General features: G+C 44.5%; 1 protein-coding gene across 1 annotated transcript in view; it reads left to right on the forward strand.

The window, feature by feature from the left end:
* The window catches only part of SLTM (SAFB like transcription modulator), a 38,390-nt gene that overhangs the window by 18,042 nt on the left and 2,887 nt on the right, over positions 1–17,461 (forward strand). Inside the window, exons 8-19 of the mRNA XM_081170528.1 lie at positions 404–453; positions 2,446–2,558; positions 7,092–7,241; positions 7,879–7,988; positions 8,703–8,860; positions 10,034–10,125; positions 10,690–10,853; positions 11,560–11,740; positions 12,463–12,587; positions 12,720–12,887; positions 14,448–14,762; positions 15,662–15,782. Coding sequence (XP_081026654.1) covers positions 404–453; positions 2,446–2,558; positions 7,092–7,241; positions 7,879–7,988; positions 8,703–8,860; positions 10,034–10,125; positions 10,690–10,853; positions 11,560–11,740; positions 12,463–12,587; positions 12,720–12,887; positions 14,448–14,762; positions 15,662–15,782 — 1,747 coding nt within the window. The remainder of the gene's footprint in view (positions 1–403; positions 454–2,445; positions 2,559–7,091; positions 7,242–7,878; positions 7,989–8,702; positions 8,861–10,033; positions 10,126–10,689; positions 10,854–11,559; positions 11,741–12,462; positions 12,588–12,719; positions 12,888–14,447; positions 14,763–15,661; positions 15,783–17,461) is intronic.

A 17,461-nucleotide genomic window follows, 5' to 3' on the forward strand; every position in this document is an offset into this window, starting at 1 on the left:
TCTTCGTATATGCTTTGTCCTGCTGGCTGCATTGGCGAATTGACAGCATTTTATTTTTTATTTTTTCAAATAGTCAAGTTTTATGTATCCTTGTGATGATGGTAATGAACAACTCTCAGTTCTGAGAAACACCAGTATGAAGTCAAGTCCCAGTCCTGAAAGGTGGAGAAGATTACCATATCCACTGAATAAAATTGTCAGAAAATCTAGATCTTCGGGCATCTTGGGGAAAATCAGTGCAAGAAAACCATGATGAGGGAAAATCACTTTTCCTCAAATAACAGTCCAGCCCTCCTTTTTTTTTTTTTGTTTCCTTTTTTTGAAATGACTTGCTTAATAATGTAAGATTCTGGACAAGCAAATTCTGCATGTTCAATTTTCTTTGATTTGTTCCTCCTTTTAGCTCTACTAAGGAATCTAAAGAAAGCAAGGCTTCTTCAAAGGATGAAAAAGGTAATGTGTCCTTTGTGATATGTTGCTATCTTTGATCTGGTAGCAAGGCCATGAGACTAGAAAGCTTCAGGGATGTTTCTGCCTGTCCCGGAGGGGGTGATGCTTATGCCCTCCTCCCCTTCAGGTTTTTTCCTTTCCGCTATACAGCCTGGCTTCAATTAGCTGATTTGAAAGGATTTTTGTTTTTTGTTTTTTTACACAGCAGGCTACTTCTAAGTGGGGTGGTATGACTCTAGTTACTTGAGATGACCAGATGTCAATCTTGTTCCACTGCTACTTTTTATGCTATTGAGTGAGTGGGGAAACGTTGTAGAAGCAAAAGTGTTCCTTCCATTACTACTAACTTGTGCCTGTGTCTTAACAAACGTTTCTCCAAACATCTTTGTGGAGTAGGAGGATCCTACTGAATATATCCTTAGTTGTATTCCAAATATTGTTTGTTACTTGAAAAATGTGTCATGCATCCAGTTGATGATTACATTGCTCTGTTGTATTCTCATCCTAGAAAGAATCTATAGATTGTTCATGCTAGGTAGTAAAGTTAATTGTAAATGAAATTTTAAATAGAAGACATCTTCATTTGAGACAATGGTCTCCTTACAAGATGGCATCTGAAATGAGGTGAGAAATCCTAGGCTTGGGCCTTTGACTGGTCAGGTACAGTCAGCAAATAAGTTAACTTCTTTAAATTTAGTGGATTACTATAACTTAATAGTTTTTGGTAAGGTTTTTGTAACTGAACAATTTCACTGGGCAGTGTCTTTAGTTTCCCGCCTGGAATACTTAGGGCAGCCTATCATTATACTTTTTAAAAATGAATTTCAAATAAGTAAAACAAAATAACAGCACAATTTTTAAAAAAGATCAGTTGTGCTAAGAGAGCCAATTCTTCAAGCATGAGCTTCATTATGAAGGAGATGCTGCCTGGTTTCTGGAGTAAGCAGGATTGAGACATGGCCATCCTTGGCGGGGGAATTTGCTGCTAACTGCTTATATTCCTCTTTGGAGGAGCCTGCAGTTACTGCAGCCGGTCCATAGAAGCAGCTTTGCACTGCTGCTGTGTTTGCCCCTGACTACTGCAAGGCTTGGCTGCAAACTGCCTTTTCTGCCTCCCTTGCTAACAAATGGCACCATCATGAAATAAATGCAACATATTAGCAATCTGAGTTGCATGGAATATTTGACAAGTCTGCTGACTATCCTGCAAACCCAATAGATCAGGGGTCAGCAACCCTTTTCAGCTGTGGACTGGTCCACCGTCCCTCAGACCATGTGGTGGGCCGGACTATATTTTTTGGGGGGGAAATGAATGAATTCCTATGCCCCACAAATAACCCAGAGATGCACTTTAAATAAAAGGACACATTCTACACATGTAAAAAACATGCTATTCTCGGACTGCCCACGAGCCGGATTGAGAAGGTGCTTGGACCACATCCAGCCCCCAGGCCTTAGGTTGCCTACCCCGGTAATAGATCCTTGCTTGAAATATGTCCTCAGCCAACATAACTTGATGCAAGAATGCTAACTAATGGGTATTTAAAGCAACAACAACACCATGAAGTTTGTAAGGTGTAATTTTTAAAAAATGGAGGCACATACCTGTCATTGTCTTCTCAAAGGTATCTTAGAATAGTCTGCTTGTTGGGACCATAGAATAGTAGAGTGTTGACTAATCTGAGCTGTGGCAGTTCTCTAGGAGCTCATGAGAAAAGGGTCTTTCTCGTCACCTGCTATCTGAGTGGTTTCTGGATGTGCTTGCTTTAGAAAATCTTTAAAAGCGCATTGTAAGTGTCTTTGCTGCTGTAAAATTGGTGGCACAGATTGCATACCCTCCAAATCTCCCCTCTTGCTCTCTGATCTTGGTCTTTGCGCACCGTTTGCTTATTAAAAGAAAATTGTGGGTAGAAGTCATCTTCCAAAACTGCACTTTACCACTTGAATGCTAGTTTTTAATATTGATACTGAAATGTTCTGTGAAATTTGTTTTAGGAAGTGCAAGCAGTGGGAGCAGCAGCAGCTCTACCAAGAACTTATGGGTTAGTGGCTTGTCTTCTAACACAAAAGCCGCTGACTTGAAAAATCTCTTCGGCAAATATGGGAAGGTATGGTTCCGTTTAACAGTATCAGTTAATGAATATGACGTTGACTGAGGTTGCAAACAGTGTTCACACACTTGGGAGTGGTATGGCTTTAAACACAAACAAACAGATAATAGTTTCACTTAAAATAGCCTAGATTTGAATGTATTACTTAAAGTCTGCACATCACAGAACTGAATCTTGACTGTTGAGCTAAAACCTATTTTTCTATATAAAAGAACAAGCCAGAAGCAAAAAAATACAGTGGTGCCCCGCAAGACGAATGCCTCGCAAGACGAAAAAGGTTTTTCGGTTTTGCGTTGCTTCGCTAGACGAATTTCCCTATGGGCTTGCTTCGCAAGACGAAAACGTCTTGCACTTTTTTTTTAAAGCCGCTTGAAGAGGCGCAGTTGCGACGGACCGTGCTTCGCAAGACGAAAAACATCGCAAGACGAAAAGACTCGCGGAACGAATTATTTTCGTCTTGCGAGGCACCACTCTAAAGACTTTAAGATTAGACTTCATACAGTAACGTATTATATGCAAACTATGAGTACTTGGACATTCAGCCAAAGAGTGTGGAGACCTAATTTTCCATCTTCTGGAGAGAAATGCTATTTTGTCCAGCTACCAGTCTTTTCTTCTGGAATGTATTTGGCACTTACTCTTTAAGAAACTGATCTTACGTAGTGTCCTTGCATGTGAACAGGAAGCCGGGCCAAAATACTTTAACTTAAAATTGTTCCCCTACACAGTGTAGTAGGCACCAAAGGCTTGTGGGCTATAGAACCAGAGGCCTTGAGAGCATAAGAGCCCTTATGGTCCAACATCCTGTTTTCACAGGGCGTAGCGGACTCACCCCACTAACTGCCCCCAATTCAATACAGCAGGCCCACTGCACAGTACGCGTACAGATTTCTTCCATTTACCACAGGCTATCTTGTGGGGGCCTTGTGTGAGGGAGACTTTGTTTCAGGGAGTCTCAGGCAGGAGTTGATTAAACAAGGAAAGTTTTATTTACAAAAAGAGATTGGTGAAACAAAGTTGGGTTAGGAAGAAGTTACCGTATTTTTCGCCCTATAGGACGCACCGTCCCTTAAGGCGCACCTAGTTTTTTGGGGGGGAAATAAAGGGGGGAAATTAATTTTTCCCCAGGCACGGGGCTGGGGAAGCTCGAGCTTCCCCCGACCCCAGCCCCCAAACAGGCAGCTCTCTGCAAGGAGTGGGAGCGCTCCCGCTGCTTGCGGAGAGGTCCGCGAAGCCTGGACGTGCTCAGCTCCCCCCGACCCCTCTCGCTCTCCAGGCTTCAGCGAAAGCCTGCATTCGCCCCATAGGACGCACACACATTTCCCCTTCATTTTTGGAGGGGAAAAAGTGCGTCCTATAGGGCGAAAAATACGGTAACTTTTACTTAAACTAAATATAAAGATGTCACAGGCTTAAACACAGTAGTATATGCACATCTTTTCTTAAACTTCAGTTGCTAAATATCGGTCGTAGCACTTCAAGTAGATGTTCCAGTTTCTAGAATAGGTGGTGAAATGCTTAACTCAGTTTCTCTTGTTCCTTTACTTGGTTATGACAGGTCTTTTAGTTAAATACTTTGGACACGGCACAGCTTCCTTCACGGCTTAATGCTCTGTTTCGTGATCTGTTTTGTCATTTCCCCCCTCTCTTAGCAATCCCACTTCTGAGGTATAAGAGACTTTGGGATCCCCTCTTAGCTGGCTTGGGAGTCTTCTTTTCCTAGAAGAGCTCTCCTCGCCTGACGGGAAGGAGACGCAAGGGAATTGTAGTCCCACAGCTTCTCCCTCCCCTGACTCAGACTCAGCCCTCCAGGCAACTCCTGTCTCCTCACACGGTCCTCCTCTCTTCAGTACGAGGCTCCTTCCTCTAGCTACAGATATTCTCCGCAGAGCGGATGCTAAACTCACATTTGAACCCACTCTCTTGGAGAAACCCATTCCTAATCCCTTTCTCCCATCTCAAACCAAACTAAACCCTGTCTCGCTCCAGCACTTTCCCTTCCCTATCCCCATCTCAAGGCTTCCTCAGAAGCTGCTCCTTTTATGTGCCCCCCCATTCTGCTCCTCCCCCTTCTACAGCCAGCTGACTTTGTAGCCAATCAGAAAGAGGCTCCAACCCTCTGGTGGAACTCTGAGGGACCTCCCATCACATAGGGACCAACCAAAAGCCTATATGGGAAGCCTGCAAGCAGAATCTGAGTGCAACTGTGTTCGCCTCAGTTATGCTTGCCAGCAACTGATGTAGTGGATTGCATCCAGTTAAATTCTACTCAGAGTAGACCTATTGAAATGGACACTCCCAAGTTAGTCATGCCCATTAATTTCATTTAGTCTACTTGGTGTATGACTAACATTGGATACAACTTGCTGCCTCCAATATGCTCTTGGGGAGTACAAAGTCTCTAGTTGCAGGTGGATCTTTAATTTTGTTAAAGTAACAGGTAAGTGTGCATGCTTGTCTTGTTCAGAAAATACAGAAATTACAGTGGTACCTCAGGTTACATATGCTTCAGGTTACAGACTCCGCTAACCCAGAAATAGTGCTTCAGGTTAAGAACTTTGCTTTCGGATGAGAACAGAAATCTTGCTCCGGCGGCGCGGCGACAGCAGGAGGCCCCATTAGCTAAAGTGGTGCTTCAGGTTAAGAACGGACCTCCAGAACGAATTAAGTACTTAACCCGAGGTACCACTGTAGTTTGGAGTCCATCACTGTCTGGAGACCCACCAGTTCCCCATCCTGACTTTAATACTACCTCAGGGAATGTTACTAGCTAAGAAGCATATTTTCTTCCCTTCCTTTTAAAAAACTGTTTGCCCCATGCTCTTCCATGTACACTCACCTTCAATTGAAGAGACTGGCAGGCCGGGTTAGCAAAAACTGAGTTCCAAGCCTGGCTCCTAATGGTTGAAAGTAAAGCAGATGCCACACTAAGTGGTGGCAGCAATTGATGCTAAAGTAAATTTTGAGAGCCAGCAACGCTAACCTGTTGAAGTTTCAGGGAAGGAGACAGAGAGGTGCCAGTGCTCTTTTCTTCTCTACCCACTTTCCAGTAAGGGGCATAAACTACTGTTCATGCCCAGCCTTTTCAGGTTATGACAGTCAAAAATAGCAGGCTATCATAACACTAGATACAGGAGGAAGAGGATATGGGTTTGTATGTTGGAACAAAGATCGTACATCTTGATGTAAACAAGAGCAACAGTTAAGCAAAGGGATGAAAATAGTGACCTCTTTAATTTAGTAATGCAAGAGGATCTCACACTTGTCAAAGTGTATCTCACCATTTATCTAGAAGACAATTTCTAAACTGCCAAGTAATCTAAAATATAATGGCATTGTACAATATTATAATTAATACGTAAGGTCAGTATTTACAGTGCAAATAGCCAATTCTGCATTCAATTAATCTCTAAAAATGCTTGGCAAAACCGACAGTTTCAGCAGACAACAGACTATCACAATCCTCAGGTTTCAGTAGAAAGTGTTCTAAAGTCCTGGAGCCACTTTGCTTTATTTAAAAAAAGAAAAGTATTGGTTCACAAAAAATAAACAAGTGATAACTGTGAGACAGTCGGTAGGGCTTCTCCAGATGATGGTAGTAGTGTATAAGGGACAATTTGGTCCTTCAAGTAACCTGGTACTAGGGTTTTTAGGACTTTACACACAAACAGTAGTATAGGCATATGAATTGTGCACATGTGCACAGTGCTGAACCCAGAAGTGACCCGAAAAGTCACTCAGCACGTCACAGAAAGGGTGGGGTGGGCTTATACACGCATGGGTGCTGGGAATGGAACCTCTGTGCAAAATGCTTGTCTACTGTACTTTGAATGTAGCGCCATAATATACTGGAAGCCAGTGCAGAGCTTTCACCACTGGCGTAATGCAGCTGGTGCAGGGCTAGTGTAACCAGAAGCCACACCCAACATTCTGCACTTGATGCAATTTCTGAGGCAGCCTCAAGCGTAGCCCCACATAGGGCATAATACAATAGAGGTTACCAAAGCCCACATCACTGTGACCTTAATATCCATGTCTGGGAATGGTCATAACTCAATCTGAGGAAAAGCACTTGGCCACTGAGGATGTGGTTTTTGCCATATAAACTGCCTAAAATGGGCTCATAAGAAAGGTACATTTTAGCAGGGCTGTTCCCCTACCAGCATCATGCCCAAGCTTGCATGTATCATTCATGCATTCTGACCACTTTCCTGGTGCAACAGTAATGTTCACTTGTTTTTCTTTGCAAGAACAGGTGTCATCATCACACACACACACCCCGACTCAAAAGCTGCTTTTCTCCTGGCCAGCAAACCTGATGTTGAGGCATACAAATTGCCAGGTCTAATGTGGCATCAGATCATAATGACATAACTGTTGTCTGTGAATTTTTCTCTGGCTGTCCCAGTGCATGAGATGTATGCAGCCTAGTTGTTTACTGATATTTAGGTATTGCCTCTGGATGTAGAGTAGGAAATGATGAAGATGTCAGTTTAAAGCCATGACTGTTTCCATTTCTTTTTCTTACAGGTTCTTGCTGCAAAAGTGGTCACCAGTGCCCGAAGCCCTGGAGCCAAGTGCTATGGCATTGTGACCATGTCATCGAGCACAGAAGTGGCAAGGTGTATAAGCCATCTTCACCGTACAGAGCTGCATGGGCAACAAATTTCCGTTGAGAAAGTAGGTGTGACGTGCGCTCTCTTAACAGACAGGGGCAATATCTGTGGAGGGGAAGATGCATCTCTTCAAGAAACTGGGAGGGAAGAACTTATCCCTTCAGAAGATGGATGCCACCTCCTTGACTCTGCTCAGTGGGCCTTGAGGAAATGGGCTGGGTTTAAAGTAGATGCTGTTGGAAGTGAACTCAACCTGAAACTAAGCCAGGCTGCACATTTCATATCTAGACCAACAAACAGTTGGTCTGGAGTTAATTTGGGAAGGGAAATGCTTTAGCAGTTAGGCCGGCATCCTACTGAATTATAACAGTGTTAAATAATTTGGAGAAAGTTCTTATGTGACTCTCCTCCTACAATGTATGTATGTATGGGATGGGCTTCCAAAAATAAAAAGAAGAGCTGTATTGGAATTAGTTGTCCATCGTTTCTCCAGGGTGCTGTCCTGTGATCTTCTGTTTCCTCCTCCGCCTCTTACTCAGAGTAGCAGTTGGCTGGATATATAACAGAAAACGATGACTGATAGCAAAAAGGAATGCATCCCTTTTAAAGTTTATTTTAGTCCATTGAGAAATGGCTCTATGCTACACGTCCTGGTTGGCAGTCAATGTGTAACGTACTTAATTTTAAAAAATAAATTGCAGGTAAAAGGTGATCCTTCCAAGAAAGAACTGAAGAAAGACAATGATGAGAAATCTGGCTCCGGTAGGAATCCTGGAGAAAAGAAGATGACTTCAAGCGACAAAGCCAGCAAGTAAGAGCCTGATCCTGCAACTTTTGTGTAACCAGAATTTGTTTGGAAAAAACATGAGCCCAAGTGCTGCTTCCTAGCATGACTATGTGTTCCCTCTTTTTAAAACAAAAATAAAAAATGGTTTATTAGCAAAAGCTGGATTCGGCAACCTATATAAAGTATGCAGACTGAGGAGATATGCATAATACTGCTCTTGCTAGACAAGACAAGGAGCAAGGAGCTGTGTAGCATTACACTCACTCCCACCTACTAAAAAACTTCCTTAGTCACCTCTCTGGTTTGAGATTTCAACCTTTTCTGCCCATGTGCATTCCAGCGTATTTGATAACCATCTATCAATATTCCATCAGAACCAAAAACTTGCTTTTTCTTCAAATTATAGTTATACAGGCAACCCCCGATTTTCTCAAGGGTTGTGTTCTTGGTCCCCACGCACATTAGCGGCACACATAATCCTGCCCCGTTCCACTTCCATTCTGCCCTCTTCCAGGTCCAAAAGGACCCACACGGTCAGTCACCGCCTGTATATAAAACATACAGTAACAAAGTTATTGTGAATTTTACTTTGCTCACTAACTCAGTCCATAACTCATAAATTCAATCCATTTAACTTGGTAACTTTAATGGCTATCCAAAGTCCTTCCCACTACTAAACAAAAATTTAGTTTCTCAGAAAGTGAATTCCATACCACTCCTGTTTGTTACCTTTTTTAGGACCCTCTCCAAAAAGGAGGATAAGAAATCTGACAAATCTGAGAAGAAAGAAAGCAAGGATGGGAAGAAACCTGAAGGCAAAGAAGAGAAGAGTGACTATGGATCCAGTTGTCCTGCTCAAGACCCTACGAAAACGGCAGAAGAAAAAAAGCGAATAAGTATGCATTGCAGCTACTCTCCTTACAAACAAATCTCCATCATGTACTTGGGTCCCTACTATATTATGCTATTGCTTTTTATGCTAATGCTTTGAAAAGGATTAGGCTTGTATAGTCATACATTTTTCAGGCAGTGAGCTGGCATTTTAACAGGAATCACCTAAAGTTTCTCTTAATGTTAACAAATCTGCTTTGAATATTTTAGAGTGGAGTAGTTAGTGTTAGGCTCACTTGACACAAAACGGTGGTGCAGGGGCAGCGCCAGTCAGAAAATGGTGGCACATGAAGGCAGAATTTGGCAGTCAGTTGAAAATTCCTGATGCCACTTTCTACTGATAATCTTACACGCCTTTGGAAATTGCTAAATTCTTTGTCGCAGTGTTTTCCTTGTAGCAAGGAGTTCTATGGTTCAGCTTTCCTCAAGCTAAGGACAGACATTTGCACTGGAGGTATTGTGATTTAGCCTCCCCCTTTTCAGCAGAATTTGCTGATCCAGAAGTTCGAAATGGGGAAGGCCTTTTCTTTGCCACCCTCACATGCTCTTCAAAGTGTTTTTACCCATCTCCTGTAATTTCTTCTCCCATTCCCCTTTCTCTTGTACTTTATCCACATGCATACTGTAGTGCCAGTTTCTTTCATCCTTCCTCCCTGATTTTTTACTTTCACTTCTTCCTTCTATAGCAGCTTCCCTATCACACCCTCTTCCATTCTTATTTCCGGTTTGTTTGCTATTATTTAATAGCAAACTTTTCTCTCACTTTCTAATTTCCTCTGGCTCTTTCTTCCCTCTTCTCCCTGCTCCTCTCCCCACCCTGCACCCCAAACACTTCTGTCTCTTGGCCACTTTTACTCAGCATGCAAAGAGTTGCTGGTACTGTCCTTGTTCCACCCAAAAAGGTGTGGCAGGACTGGAAAGCAGGAGAGGCAAATAAAGAGGCGTTGGACAGGCTGTGGGCCCACCTGAAGATATTCCAAGGCCCACTGATTAAGAAACAGGGATCTAGAACAATTAGCATGGCTTCTTGTAAAATCCAAATCAGTTGGCCTTTACATCAGAAAAATTACCTTTAAAATCTTTTTTTTACATGTTCCTGGAACATGTACAGACTTAGCAAAATGGCTTTTGTGTTTTTTGTTATGTGAATAATTAAGCATGTAATTTATCTTCCAAAGGTGTAAAAAGTCCAAGTCATATGGTAGTCCTAGACCAAACAAAAGGAGACCAAGTTCACACCAGGACAATAAGAAGGGGACGGTTTGAAAAAGTAAGTATTGCTCAAAACATTAGTCTGTGTAGGCCCTAATTCAGTTTATGTGAGAGTTGGTTTTAGCTGAGACAGAGGAGTGATGGGGTGCTTTGTCACAAAGGAGACTAGCTAACCACAATTTGACTTCTTTCTGAAGCCTAGGCAACTATAAGGCAGCTCTCACAGCAAAGTTTGGAAGTTCACTTGCAAACAGTGAATTTTTGCAAAAGTCTTGATTAAATGCTGCAGTCAAGATTGCTATGCAAGCATCACTCCTACCTCCTATGAGCTTGGCTCTTCTGGAGAAAGATTTGACGGGGCTCTGGAGTAGGAGGCACTTCCCACTTCCTCTTAGAGCCAGTCTTTCTCTTGCTGCCTCTGTAAGCAAACTTCCGTTTCACCTAAGACCCTGTCATAAACTGTTCTTAGTGGGAGTTTGTTCTTTATTTTACAGAGAAAGGGAGCTCTTGGGCATTGGGACCCTTCATAGTCCACAAGAAGCCAGATGACTCTTGGCATGCTGTAAACATGTAAAAGTGTCTCTAATTCTCATATTTATATATATAAAACACTTGTCTCCAGCCACCTATGTTAAGGAACAAAGAGCGTTTTCTTCAAGACAAAATGAAGTTCAGAGACTACCGGGGCAGAAAGGACATACTGCCTTTTGAGAAGATGAAGGAGCAGAGAATGAGGGAGCACATTGTTCGGCTAGAGCGAATTCGCCGTGCTGTAGAGTTACGAAGGTAGGAGGGATGCTCGACACTTTGTCGCCATCAAGCTTCTCAGGTGCTTGGGGAAAACACCACCTTGAGGCCAAAACGAGACTCTGGCAGTTGGACTCCTGTTTCCAGGCATCTCATTGGCACTGAGAGAGGCAGGGATGATCCGCAGGATGGAAGTGGTGAATGGGAGGAGGGGTGCTTAACCTTTTTGTCCTCCCAAGTTCTAGACAGGAGAGTTCATGGCAAGCATGTAGTCCTATGCAGCTCCACCCTAATATGATGGTTGCTAGTGGAAGAGGAGAAGAACAAAAGGTGACACCAGTGAAGTGCAAGATGCTTCAGAAATCATTACTCACAATGATGTGGGAGAGAAGAGAGAAATTGCAAAGTGCTAAACTGTTTTCTGCACAAGTGCAGTTACCCCCACCCCAAATTGCACACTCTGGAGGAACCCCATGCCCCGTTAAAACAAACCCCAGAGCATCCCTCAGAGCAGGTTGATGTTACTGCCATTGTCTGTAGAGAGTTCTCCGCCCATCTTGCTCGCCAAAGCACAAGAATCTGGCAAGTGTATTCTGCAGTAACTTTTTCAGCGTTGCTGTAACCATCAGTCATGTGACTAACGAAGGAAGTCAAGTCCCAAAGGAACACCTTGTTCACTTGTTGGCCTTGGGCCTAAAAAGGCTGCCTGCAGCTGCCCCACCTTTGAAGCTCCCGCTTTTTGCAGGCGAAGAGAAATTGCCGAGCGAGAGAGAAGAGAGAGGGAGCGCGTCAGACTCCTCCGTGAGCGTGAAGAGCGTGAGCGTTTGCAGAGGGAGAGGGAGAGGCTGGAAATTGAGCGGCAGAAGCTGGAGAGGGAACGGATGGAACGAGAGCGCTTGGAGAGGGAGCGTATCCGTATTGAGCAGGTGGGTTTCCCTCTCTTTTATTTTCTGTTGCTTGCAGTCTGTCCAGCTTCTTTGAAGGGTGTTAGCTCTAGTTCCCTGGTAACAGAGACTCCCGCCAGGTGCTTTCTCTGTCACGTAGAGCCCAGGAACTTGTCTGTTTCTTTACATAGTTGAACTTTCTGGGATACGTTCTGGTGCTAAGGTCCAGTTTCTGCCATTGCAACAAAATATGCAAATTGAGCCAAGTCTGCCTAGTCTTAATTAGCACAACTTGGTCCATCAGTAATGGCATGATGGGACAAACCGATGGGGACCACGAAGAAGGATATGAGTGCAGCTGAATACTTTTTAGTATTGGATTGTTAGGTTATCTGGTTTCTGAAGAGGGCTGGTAACATCAGCATTGCGCTTTGTGTTGAAACCCTTTCGAAACACCAGGCACATGCACTTCGCTGCTCCTTTGGATCACTTAGAGCTCTTGTACAGTTGTCGGTGCTAATTCTGCTGCTTTCCCAATTGTAGCTGAAGCTCTATGGCAGGGATGGGGCACTGGAGGTTCTCCAGATGCTGCTGTACTACAACTCCCATCAGCCTCTGCCAGTATGGCCAATGGTCAGGGATGATGGGAGTTGCAGTCCAACCTCTGGAGGGTCACAGATGTTCCCCATCTGTGTCCTCTGGCCTTCCCAGTGGGTTAACTTCTTCCAGTGCTCTTTAGAGATGCTTTCTCTTCTCCTGGCTAGGAGCGTCGCAAGGAAGCAGAGCGGATTGCTCGTGAAAGAGAAGAGCTTCGGCGCCAGCAGCAGCAGCTTCGTTATGAGCAGGAGAAGAGGAATTCCCTGAAACGGCCTCGGGATGTTGATCACAGGTAGTGCTTTTTTCCTTTTCAGGCTGGATGCCTGCTCCTCTGTCCCATCGGCTCTGACAAAGCACAAAACAAATAAATGTGTGTGGCAGCTTGGAGTCCTAACAGCCGTGTGTCTCTTCCCCACCCCATTAGGAGAGAGGAGCCCTACTGGAATGAAAGCAAAAAGATTTCCTTGGACACAGATGCACGTTTTAGCCATGGGTCTGATTACAGCCGGCAGCAGAACCGCTTTAGTGATTTTGACCACCGAGACAGAGGGCGATACCCAGAGGGTTCCGCAGTGCAGACTTCCTTTGACAGGTATGCTTGGGGATGATGGTCGCAAAAGTACATTCTGATGTTGTCATGATTCAATAATGGAAGGGTGGCCTCAAGTGGAGCAGACTTCCTCAGGAAGTTGTGGACTCTCCTTCATTGGAGGTTTCTAAGCAGAGATTGGATAGCCATCTGCCATGGATGCTTTAGTTGAGATTCCTGTATTGCACTGGGTTAGAGTAGATGAGCCTTCTATATCTATGATTCTAAGTGCCCCACAATCATTTTCATCCTGGGATACAGTTTCCACCATTCAAATGTGTGTTCCCTTAGTTAGAGAGGACAAGGTATTCTGATTCTTGAAGTGTGATCTCAGAAATAAGTTATTATTACAGCTGGGAAGTTGCTGTTTGTTACACTAGTGCCGGGGTCGGCAACCTAAGGCCCATGGGGTACAAGCGGCCCATGGGGGTCATTTAACTGGCCCATGTACCGCTCGGTCAGCTCCCATGCACAGAGCAGAGCAGGGACCGCCTTCCGCAACGATGGCCAGCTTCCCATTGGCTGCAGGGAGCTCCTGCAGCCAGTGGGAAGCTGCGCACGGCTCCTCCGCACCAGAAGGAGCGCTGGAAATAGCGTTTGCACATGCACACACACACTGACCCACCACAGCGTCTGCGGGACCGTGAACTGGCCCAAGCCACAAAAACTTTGCCAACCCCTGCACTAGTGTGTTCTTGGGTAACGGGAAGTGTAGTCCAACAATATCTATAGCAGAGATGGGGAATCTGCTGCCTCCCAGCATTGCTGGATACCAGTTCCCATCAGCCCCAGCTAGTCTGGCCAGTGGTCAAAGAGGATGGCAGTTGTGCTCCAAAAGCATATGAAGGGCACCAGATTCCACATCCCTGATCTTGCGTAAGAAATAGAAATCAACATGCTCTGAATAAAACATAGTGACTGCCTTGGAATCTTTCCCCTGTATTTCTGCTGTCTTTTGTTTTCAAAACTGTTTTTGTGGGTCTTTCAACCGTAATAAAGAATGTGTGTGTGATCTTGGGGGCACCATATTGGCTACCTGTGCTAGGCTCTGATTTTCAAGATGATAAGTTTGCAGTGTGATCTGAAGCATGTTTACTCAGGTGGCAGTGGGATTTACTCTGGGACAGAGGAGAGGATCTGGTAGATTTCTGCATGGATTGGCGAAAGTGACTCTCAACTGTTAAACACTAGTAGCAGCACAAAAGCTCCCCCCTTCTAAATTACCTTAGTTCTGCTAGTATCAATTCTGTGATACTGAAAATAAATTTCTGGGCTGAGCATGTACTTACATTGCTCCTAAATACTAGCTCTTAAAGACCCCCCCTCCCGAGCCCTGGTTGGTGGATTTCCGCTTGCAGGCTCAACTTTGTGCTTTACTAGAAGCCCTAGATGTCTGCCCACCCTCAGGCTACTCCGGTTTCTTGCAGCTGTATCCCTAATATCCTCATGATGATAAATCAAGCAGCAAAGCACCTTGGGGTATGGCGGGCAGATGCTGTGCCAGACAGAGAACCAGTTTAGGGAGTAACCCTTAATCTGAAAAACTCTTGCCTTTCTGAACAGGCGGGAACGATTTGTCAACCAAAGTGATGGGAAAAAAGCTCGGCCAACCACCAGAAGGGAGGAGCCTGGGTTTGAAAGATACCCAAAAAGCTTCAGTGAATCCAGAAGAAATGAGCCCCCTCAGCCCCGAAACGAACTCCGTGACAGTGACCGGCGGGAAGTGAGAGGAGACCGCGATGAGAGGAGGACTGTGATAATCCAGGAGAGACCTGAGATCCCTCATGGCCGTCACCCACGAGAGGCTGGGACCAACTCATCCCGGCAGAGTTCTTGGAAGGGTGAAGGAGGCATCAACCCTGACAAGCGAGATGCCAGGTGATTCTTCAACCTGGGTTAATAGCTGGGATGTGCAGGTTCATTCCTGCCCAAAACCTGGGGTGGGGATATGTATATGTGGCTGTGATTCACCAAGGCAGAACAGGTATGGCTCTGTTGACCTTTCTTCAACTGGAAATTCTTCAGAGTGTGGGATGTGCTGGGTAGAGAGGGAAGATCTTGCTACTTTTGCCCTGGCCCATTTGCAGCCTGTCACTTGTGCATCAGCCTGGCTGTGTAAGAATCGGAGTGCTTTTGCTCAATATGTTGCCTGTTCCATAAGAGGCCTTCAGGCTCATTATATTTTGATCCTTGATATGCTCCAACACATTAATACTTAATTTCTAACCTAGATTTCTTTTAACACACTTCTTTGGGTGCCATTCTTGGCAGCGAACAGCATGACTTGCATGTGCCTAAACTGAGCAAATGCCATGTTAAATGACTGGGCTTCCATGTCGTCTTCTATTTTGCATACTGGTGAGCAAATGGACAATACAGGCCCTTCAAGTCACAGTTAGAAAGAACCCTTTTGAGTGAGGTGATACTTGCCAGGTCTGCAGATTTCCCTGCCAAGCAGAGGTGATTTTCTAAACCTAGTTGGGACAGGTCAAGAGAGCTCTAGAGTTACTTTCCTTCCCCAGTCAGCAGGAGGCAAACTAGATTGCTTTATATTTTTGGCACATTTAGACTGCAGCCAGTCAGCTAATGGAAATACATATGGGATTGGCTGGAAGTGCACAGATAGTAGGAGAGAATTGTTTGCACTTCCACAATTTGAGGAAGGCAACTTCAACCCTTTATTCTAAGGTGTTAAGAGCGATGAGTAAAACAGAGCCCCCCCAATTCAAGGTGTGAATTATTACTTACTGTACCATGTTGACTCTTTCCTTCCACAGAGAGAGGCCAGAAAGATCAGGCCGAGAAGTCTCTGGACATTCTGGGAGTCGTAGCAGCACATCTGGCTACGGAAGCCGGGAAGCAGAGCGCAGTGTGATGGAGCGTGGAAGTGGGGGACAGGTAAATGGAAGGGGGCCTTTGCTCACTTGGTGGAACGTGGCAGGGGGCCATAATTAACATGCATATTCTGATTAGGAATGTGGTGATTGGTTTTTGTTGCATTTTCTGTAAGGTCACTTGCACAGAGGGAAAGGCAAGGTAGTTTTCATCTGCTAATTTGGATTCTGGTTTTACTTCATTTGTATACCACCTTCTGGCCAAAATATTTGACCCTTTAGGCAGCTGATACTATATTGCTACTATGTTCTTCAAAAAACCCATCAAAATGAATCACTAAGAGAAGCAGAAAACTGTTCACTTAGTAGCGTGACAAAAACAGAAGTGTCAAAGCAAAGCAGTGAGGTAGCCAAGTGGGTTGATGATACCAAATGGTTTGAGATAGCTGAAATAAAAAGGGATTGTGAGGTGTTCAGAAAGGCTCTTTCTAAACTGGCTGAATGGACAGTAAAATGGTTAGCATAATTCAGCATAATCAAGTGTAAATGGACAGGGGGGGGAATCTTAACTCTGAATTTATGGAGACTCTTTAGGAATGAATCCCTGGGATTGTAGTGGATAGCTGGATGAAAATGTCAACACTGTGTGACAACTAGAAAAAATGGATTTCCTGCTAGGAGTCATTAGGGAAAGAATTATAAATAGAGCTGCCAATATCATACTGCTGTCATACAAATCTGGTGTGACCACATATGGAGTTCTGTGTATGGTTCTGATCACCTCACTTCAAAAAGGATATTGTAGAGTTGCCAAAGTTTCAGAAAAGAGCAACCAAAATGATCATGAGGATGGAGCAACTCCTTTATGAGTAAATGTTACAACAGACAAAGGAAAGTACTTCATATAATGCATAGTTGATTGTTGTAGTGATGGACACCAATTTGGATGGCTTTTAAAAAGAGATGTAGACAAATTGTTTTTGTGTTCTGCCTCCCCTGTCAAAATGATTCTAAATGCCAGTTTCGAGAATCGTAAGTGGGGAGAGCACTGCTGCACTGAGGTTCTGCTTGCTTATAGGCCACTGTGAGAACAGGTGGCTGGACTAGATGGGCTTTGGGTCTAATCTAGCAAGGCTCTTATGTTCTGTGCACCTGGTGAGTGAATGGCAGCTGGGCCTGGCAGACTTCGTAGGGAAGGACGTTGAGAGGATGGACCACCAGTGAGGGAGCCCTGCTTGACGCAGCCACAAGGGCAGCCTCTAAAAGCTGTTCTGACTCAGAGTCTCCTGGGGTGGCCCCCACAAATGGGGAAGTCATTTCATGGAAAAGGCTTTTCCAACTTGCTGTGCCCCCAGATTCTTTAGGGCTGAAAAGTCAAGAAGCAGCATTGCAAAGTTTGTCTGGCAACCAGTACAGAACACACTGTTTCTAACAGCCAAGCTGCTGCCTTTTGACAGGCTGGTGGATTGGGGTGGTCACTGAGCCCAAGTTGGTGACTGCTGTATGATCATATGATTGATCAATTGCATTTATATCCTACCTGCTTCTCCAAGGAGCTTAAGGTGGTGTACATGGTTTGCCCCCACTTCAATTAATCCCCACCCAAAAACTCTGTGAGGTAAGTTAAAGCTGAGAGGCAGATCACCCAGGGAGCTTCATGGCCAAGTGGGGATTTGAACCCTAGTCTCCAAGGTCCAGGTCTGACATTCTAACTACTACACCACACTAGCTCTCATTTTTTTG

Source organism: Podarcis bocagei, assembly GCF_964188305.1.
Source record: "Podarcis bocagei genome assembly, chromosome: 14".
Lineage (NCBI taxonomy): Eukaryota > Metazoa > Chordata > Lepidosauria > Squamata > Lacertidae > Podarcis > Podarcis bocagei.